At 36.9% G+C, this 8,267-nt stretch overlaps 1 protein-coding gene across 1 annotated transcript in view; it reads left to right on the top strand.

Annotated features, from left to right (window-relative positions):
• The window catches only part of ANO2 (anoctamin 2), a 504,048-nt gene that overhangs the window by 225,509 nt on the left and 270,272 nt on the right, over positions 1–8,267 (top strand). Inside the window, exon 10 of the mRNA XM_006891290.1 lies at positions 2,392–2,526. Within this exon, the coding sequence (XP_006891352.1) occupies positions 2,392–2,526 (135 nt within the window). The remainder of the gene's footprint in view (positions 1–2,391; positions 2,527–8,267) is intronic.

Below are 8,267 nucleotides of genomic sequence, written 5' to 3' on the forward strand. Positions count from 1 at the left end.
GAAAACATGGACTTGGTGACAGAAATGAAGCTGGAGATAGAATGATTGAATTTTGCACAATCGATTTATTCATTGCAAATACGTTTTTTAAGAGACATAAACGTAGATTATACACATGGATTTCACCTGATGGTATGCATAGGAATCAGATCGATTACATCTGTGGAATCTTAGAGGTAACAGAGTTATATAAAGTTATTTCATTGGATCTTGGACTACACAAAAATTCTAATAAATTAAACAAATTTTTGTCTAGATAATTTTGATTCATTGCACCCCTGTGTGGGTCAGAGTAAGGACTGACTGTGCTGTGTATGGTTTTCAGTGGATGGTTTTTTGGAAGTAGACCACTAGGCCTTTCATCCAAAGTCTTCTGGTGGTTTCTAACCACCAATGTTTTGGTTAGCAGCCAAAGTCTTAATCTCTTACATTACCCAGTGACTCTACCAGGTTTTTGTTTTATTTTAAAAAAGGCTCGTTGGTATCATATCAGAACCAACTCATAGCAGACCCTCCAGTGGGTTTTCAGGGACTATACATACATTGTAGGAACTTTGATAAATGTTGATAGTTGTAGAGGGGTTTCAAGTCTTATGTTCATATTTTCATGTTTGACTCGAAGGCAATCAACAACATACATTTGTATGTGGGAGGAGATTATCCATCTTTCCCCTTGAAAATTCAAACCACCTGAGTTTGGGTTGACAGTGCAACTCCTTACCTAATAGGCCGCCAGAGCTGGCTCTCCACCAGGGTGGACAGTCTTTTTTTTTTTTTTTAGGGTATTTGTTGTGCACCATAGAATCAGAACCAACTCATAGCTAACCATAGTGGATTTTCAGAGGCAGTTAATTGCTCAGGAAGAGTTTGCCCGTCTTTCTCCTACAGAACATCTGGTGACCTTGAACCACATGCTTTCGGTATTGCAGTAGACAGTCTTTTATCTTCATCTCTGCCTCTGGTTCCAGAAGCAGTGGGCTTTTACCTAGATTCTAGATTTTGAAACCTTTTTCTTAAGTCTTTTCATTTGATTGAGATCGAGGTCTTGGAAGTAGGTGGATTGTTAAGCCCATGTCATGCTAAAGGAACATTCTTTAATCTTGCCTGCTTTCTTCCTTGTGAACACCAGATAGAAGTTAAAGGCAAAAAGCTTATCAATGAAGGAATTCTCTTTTTGTACATGGAGCTCAGAATTATTCTTTATTACATCTTAGCCTACTTTTGACCTCTCAGGGGGAAAAAATATTCTTCTTATTCACTTTATTTGTGATTGTCTCTTCCTACCAGACTCTATCAAAGGTAAAATGATTCATGTGCTTAATTTTTCCTTAAAGCAGTTTGTCTTTGCCATCTTTTGGAATTCAGCTTACCTGAAAAGCTTACCTTGCAACCTGAACTCTCTTGTGGACTCTAAAATAGTTATTATTTAATTGACTGAGCTATTTCTTTTTTTTTTTTTTTTTTGAGCTATTTCTTATAGCTCGAGTAGAAGCAATGTCTTCTTGCAGTTGTCTACATCTTGAAGAGAAGCAGAACCTCTGTTTGTGGAAAAACAGTTCTTCTTCTTGTTCTTCTGTGAAGAATGAGCTGAGCTCCCATTATTCTCTTGTATTTTATGTGAGAGATTCTTGGAAAATGAAACAGATTGCTCCTGAATTGAGTATTTGTCATCAGGTATTCACTAACAATGAAGTATTTATTATAGCGGGGGAAAATCTGATTTTTTTAGTGATTTAATGTGAAAATTTGCTATATTTATGAGCTGAGAATAAAAGCAAACATGTTGGTGAATTTTAAAAGAAATTTTTATTATAAAAGTAATTCATTAATAAAGCAGAGAATTTGGAAAAATATGAAAGATAAAAATTAAAAATTAAAACACACTCATAATATATAATTCAAAGAGGCATTATTAATGTATCTTGCAATTATCTGGTTTTCTTCTATGAATGTATATATGCTTGGTTTTGTATAATTGCCAAATATATGTTTGTAATTTTTTTTCTCCCTCAAATAAGCTAATTTTAAAAAAAGATGTGTTTTCTGGAGCTGAATACTGTGGCACTTGTGAAATGGTGTTGTGTTTTCATTTGTCTGGTACAGATACCAAAATGTGTGGTGTAGTTTTAGTTTGCTCTTAGGATTTGGTTCCTTCTCACAATTCTCTATTTCCTGTGAACAACCAAGACAAGTATGTCTACGCGATTCTGATGGGATGATGGGCTGCGCTTCACTGCAGAGAGAGCCAGTTGCTGATTCCTTCAGCTTCACCCATGTAGTCTCCATCCCTAATACTAACCTATTGCTGGGTTTAAAACAGGCAGAAATCAGAAACAACATGGATGACATCTTCAATATATGCCTTATATTGTTTATTTATTTTCTTTCTAGAAAGTATTTTGGAGAAAAAATTGGACTGTATTTTGCCTGGCTGGGATTATATACATCATTTCTTATTCCGTCCTCTGTAATTGGGGTGATTGTGTTTCTTTATGGATGTGCAACAATTGAAGAAGATATTCCCAGGTAAGTTGAGGTTTGTGTTTGTTTTTTTTTTAAAGAGAAAGCTAAAACAGTTTTATTAAGGGGGCTCCCGGGCCAGATTCCTTGGTCTGGAGAGAAACAGGCAGAGGGACAGACCAGTGAAAAACCACCCAGGGAAGTTGGTTTTAAAGAAAAAGTGTTTGTTGTTTTTTTTCCCCTAAAAAAAAAAAGTCAGGAGCTAATTCTTGGCTGAACCCCCAGTACATGTTAGGAGAGTGTAAATTTCACAGAAGGAGATGGTCTATCTTTTTCTCTCTGAGCAACTGGTAGATTAAAATCACCTGCCTTTTGGTTAGCAGCACAACTCCTTACCCATTAGGGGCCACCAGGGCTCCCTAACAACAACACTAACAACAAGTAGTAATTACACACTGTTGTTATTGATTGGCTTCGAGTTGAGCACGACTCATAGTGACCCTAAAAACAAAAGGCTATCGACATTGATCAAAGTTCATAGAGTTTCCAGAGGCATATTGTTTAGGAAGTATGTGCCACTTCTGCTTCCAAACCTGTCTTACACTGGGAGCTCCACCAAGCACTGTCTACCATGGGTAACCGTTATGGCATTTGACACCCCAATGGCACAAGATTCAGCATCACAGCAACCCCAGGTTACTGCAATACAGCATATTAACAGAAGAGTGCTGTACCCACTAATAACCATAATATTTTTATACCTGGTTATCTTTATGGTTTGCTTTTAGAGGTGCACCACCTATCTTTCTGTTTGGTTATTGGGGAATAATTTGCATGCTGCCAATTACTTTATATCTTAGATGTATATATTGTTGTTGTTATGTGCCATCCAGTCACCTGCAATACTCCGTATACAATATATTGCTATGAACCTGCCCTATCCTGAGCCAGTCTCACTATCTCCGAAACACCTATCCCGATTATCTCAGTTACTGTGACCATCCATCTCATCCAGGATCTTCCTCTCTTGCACTGTCCTCCCACCAATCCAAGGTTGATGTCATTCTCCACAGACAGGTCCCTCCTGGCAACATGCTCAAACTATGTCAGATGGAGCTTCAGAATCCTTACCTCCAAGGAATAGCTTGTCTTCACCCTCTCCAGGACAGACCTGTTTGTTCTTTTGGCAGTCCATGGGATGTTCAGTACTCTTCTGCAGCACCATAGCTCAGACACATTAATTCTTCTTCTGTCATCTATATTTATTGTCTATCTTTCTTATGTATAGCAAAGACCATGGTCTAGATGAGGCATACCTCAGCTTCTAGACTGCCATTGTTGCTCTTTAGCACACTAGTGAGATCCCTAACAACAGATTTTCCCAATGCAATTAGTCTTTTGATTTCTTGACTTCTAGTGCCAAGAATGTTTGTTGACTGTGGAACCAAGTAAGTGGAAATTGTTAACAATCTCAATCTCTTATTCATCTATTATGATGCTGCCTATGGGCCCAGTGGCAAGAATCTTTGTTTTCTTGATGTTGAGCTTCAATCCATATTGGAGACTGCATTCCTTGACCTTCTGCAGCAAACCATTCAGCAAGCAGGGTTGTGTCATCTGCAGGTTGTTGATGAGTCTTCCTTCAGTCCTGATACCATATTCCTCAACATAGAGTCCAGTCTCCCAAATAATCTGTTCTACATATAGATTGAAAAGGTATGAAGACACGATGCATCCCTGACACACTCCTTTCCTGACTGTGAACCACACAGTGTTTCTCTGCTCTGCTCTGAGAACTGCTTCCTGGTCCAAGGTTTTGCATGAACATAATCAGGTATTCTTGGATTCCCATTCTTCTCAAGGTTAGTCACGATTTATTATCTTCATAGCCAAATGTCTTTGTATAGTCAATGAAATACAGATAGACATTCCTCTGATACTCTTTAGGTTAGGATCCATCTTACATTGACTATGACGTCCCTAGTACTGTGGCCTCTTCTAAACCCAGTGTCCACTTTTGGTAGTTAGTTCTCTGTCAGTGTACTGTCCCTTTTGGATAATCTTCAGCAGGATTTTGTTTGTATCCACAATCTATTGGCTTATCTTTTTTTAAAGAATGGGAATAAATATGGATCTCTTTCAGTCATTTGGCCAAGTAGTTGTCCTCCAGATTTCTTTGCGCAGCTTGGTGAGCATGGGTATTATTATTTACTCCTATTAGTACAGCAGTTGTCTGTCAGTCTGCTGTATTGATGTAGCTTGTGGAGCCATCTAATACTGGTATCTATGTCACCAGTTTCTCAAGTACCAGAAAGGTCACCATGGTGGAGATTTTGTAACAGGACTCCTAGATTAAGGCAAGGAAGAAGGATTGAGTATACACTTCCAAAACAATGAGCCTTCGAAAAACCTATAGACATAGGAAGATGGATAGTTATAAGCCCTGATAGGAAATCACTAAAAAATGAGTATAAATGGCCACAAACAACCACTAAAAATTAGAAAATGCATTGTAAGAAATGTGAATGCAGGAGAAAATGAAGGTTATAAAAAATGAACTGGAACACATGAAAAATTGATATTCGTCAATGAACTGAAATAGATAAGAACGGACTGTTTTGAATCATTTAGATGTTCACATAATCTACTACCTGTAAATGAAAAAACTGAGGAGGAATGGTGTTGTATTCATAGTTAAAAAGACAATTTAAAAATCCATCCTGAGGTACAATGTGATGAATAATAGAAAACTATATATGCATACTAGGAAGATCTGTTAATATTACTATTATTCAAATATATGCACCAACAATGAAAGCCACAGAGAAGGAGATTTCAAGTTTCTACCAACTTGTGTAATCTGAAATTGCTCAAACATGCAATCAAGATGCATTAATAATTATTCGTGACCACAACACAAAAGTTGGAAACAATGAGGAAGTAATATTAATCAGAAAGTATGAACTTTGTGACAGAAATGAGGCTGGAGATTGAAAAATTCTGTGTGCTCAAGGATTTATTTATAGCAAATATCATTTTTCTTTAAAAAAAACCAAACAACAACAACCATGAACAATGACTTTACTCATGGTCCTCACTTGGTGGATTGATGGATCTGACTGACTATATTTGAGGCATCATTGGAGAAGCATCATATCTGCAGTCAAAACTAGACTAGATGCTGATTATTGAGGAGACCACCAATTACTCATGTGCAAGTTTAAATTGAAGTTGAAGAAAATGAAAACTAGTCTACAGGAACCAAAATATGACCTTGAGTCTATCTTGAATTTAAGGATCATCTCAAGAACACGTTTAAGGTATTGAACAACAATGATCAAAGACCAGAGGAACTATGGGAGGACATCAAATATATTATTCATGAAGAAAGCAAAAGGTAATTACAAAGAAGAAGACAAAGAAAAATTAAAAATGGATGTCCGAAGAGACTATGAAAATGGCAGTGGGGCATTAAGAAGCCAAAACAAAAGGAAGAGATGCTGAAGAAAAAGAACTGAACAGAGGATTTCAAGGGGCAGCTTGAGGAGATAAAGCAAAATACTATAATGAAATATCTAAAGATCTGGAATCAGTGAATAAAAAGGGAAGAACTTGTTGGCATTTCTCAAGCTGAAATAATTGGTAATAATTGATTGAAGCCTTGAATTGCAATACTGAGAGGTGCTATAGGCACAATCTTGAATGATGTAAGAAACATCAAAAGAAGATGGAAAAAATATACAGAATCACTGTAACATAAAGAATGTTGATACTGAAAAAATTTCAGAAAGTGTTATATGAGCAAGAGCTAGTGGTTATGAAGAAGGAAATTCAAGCTGCTCTGAAGGCATTAGCAAAAAACAAAACAAAACAAAACAAAACAAAACAAAACAAAAGCCCCTAGGGATCAGTGGAATACTAATTACATGTTTTAACTAACATATGGAGCCCTGGGTGTGCTCACCAGTTTATGCCAGGAAATTTGGAGCTACCTGGCCAACTGACTGGAAGAGATTCATATTTGTCCCCATTCCTAAGAAATGTGATCCAATAGAATGTGGAAATTATTGAATAATATAATTAATATCTTATGTAAACAAAATATTGTTGAAAGTCATTAAAAAATGGCTAGAACAGTACATTGACAAGTAACTACCAGAGGTCCAAGCTGGGTTTAGAAGAGGCCATGGTACCAGGTATATCATCGCTGATAAAACATGGATCCTGGCTGAAAGAAAAAGGATACCAGAAGAATGTCTATTTGTCTAATATCTATTGACTATACAAGTTTATTTGACTTTGTAGATCATAATAAATAATGGTTAACATTGAGAAGAATGGAAATCCCAGAATATATAATTGTGCTAATATGAAAGGTATACCTGGACCAAGAAGCTGTTGACTGAATAGAGCAAGGGGACAGTGCATGGTTAAAATCAGGAAGGATGAGTCAGGGTTGTTTATATCAATTCAGTCTCTATGCTGAGCAAGTAATCTGTGAAGCCAGACTCTGAAAAGAAGAATGTGGCATCAGTATAGGAGGCAGACTCATCAACAGCCTGCATTATGCAGATGACTCAACTTTGTTTGCAGAAAGTGAGGAGGATATGAAACACTTGTTGCAGAAGATCAAAGCCTGTGGCCTTCAATATGGATTATATCTCAATATCATGAAAGGAAAGGGGCTCACACAGGACCAACAGTCAATATTATGATAGATGGGGAAAGGATTGAATCTTGCTTGGATCATCAGTAAACATCCTTCATACCAGCAATCAGAAAATCAGGAGACATTAAGCGTTGGCTAAGTGTGCTGTCAGGGAACTCTCCAAAATGTTGAAAAGCTATGATGCCAGTTTGAAGACTAAAGTGTGTCTGATTCAGGCCATGATCTTCTCATTCACCTGCTATGTATCAGAGAATTGGACAATGAATAAGGATGACAGAAGAGGAAATACTGAATATCCCATGGCTTACCAAAAGAACCAACAGATATATTTTAGAAAAAGTCCAGTCAAGGTGCTTCTTGGAGGCAAAGATGGCAAAGCTTAGTTTTCCATACTTTGGACATATAGCTATACGAGGCTATTCCTTCAAAAGGGGCATCATGTTGGGGAAATGTAGGGTTTAAGAAGAAGAGGAAGACCCTCAACAAGATGATTATCAAGATGACTTCAGCAGTGGGCTGTAGTGTGTCAGATATGTTGAAGATGACACAGGACAGGGTAGGGCTCAGGTTGGTTCTTCATAGGGTTGCTGTGAGTCATAATTGAGTCTATGGCATTGAACAACAAATGTGATCCAAACTTTCCCTCTTTTCAGGTTGTTTTACTGTTGGCTCCAATTTGCAGTGAATCTTGTAGTGGATTAATGACACTGTATGATACTGTGCTGTCCTCACAATCTCTGCTGAGCTTAAGCCTATGTTGCAGTTGTTGTGTTTTGATTCACCTTATTTGAATTATTTTAGAGGTTGCCAAATTAGACATAAAATCTATTATTTTTAATTTCCAAAATACATATGCTTTTATGGATCCATAGGATATTGCAAAGATAGTGCACAGATACCTAGTATACTCTTCACCCAGCTTCCCTCGGGGGCTCTAACTTCAGTGTTTGATATAATGTCAAACCAGGAAATTGACATTATATATGGAATTTACTTTTCCTGTTTTCTGTTACTGTAATCTGAGAGAAAGTTTACAAAATATATTGGTTTTCTATTTAAAATTATATGGAATTTTAAATAGTAAATTTTTTTGCCAATGACTTTGATATGTGAGATATAAGCTTTGTAATAATTTCAT

This window comes from Elephantulus edwardii, unplaced genomic scaffold (assembly GCF_000299155.1).
Source record: "Elephantulus edwardii isolate Elephantulus edwardi_28Jun2011 unplaced genomic scaffold, EleEdw1.0 scaffold00096, whole genome shotgun sequence".
NCBI classification, from domain to species: Eukaryota; Metazoa; Chordata; class Mammalia; order Macroscelidea; family Macroscelididae; genus Elephantulus; species Elephantulus edwardii.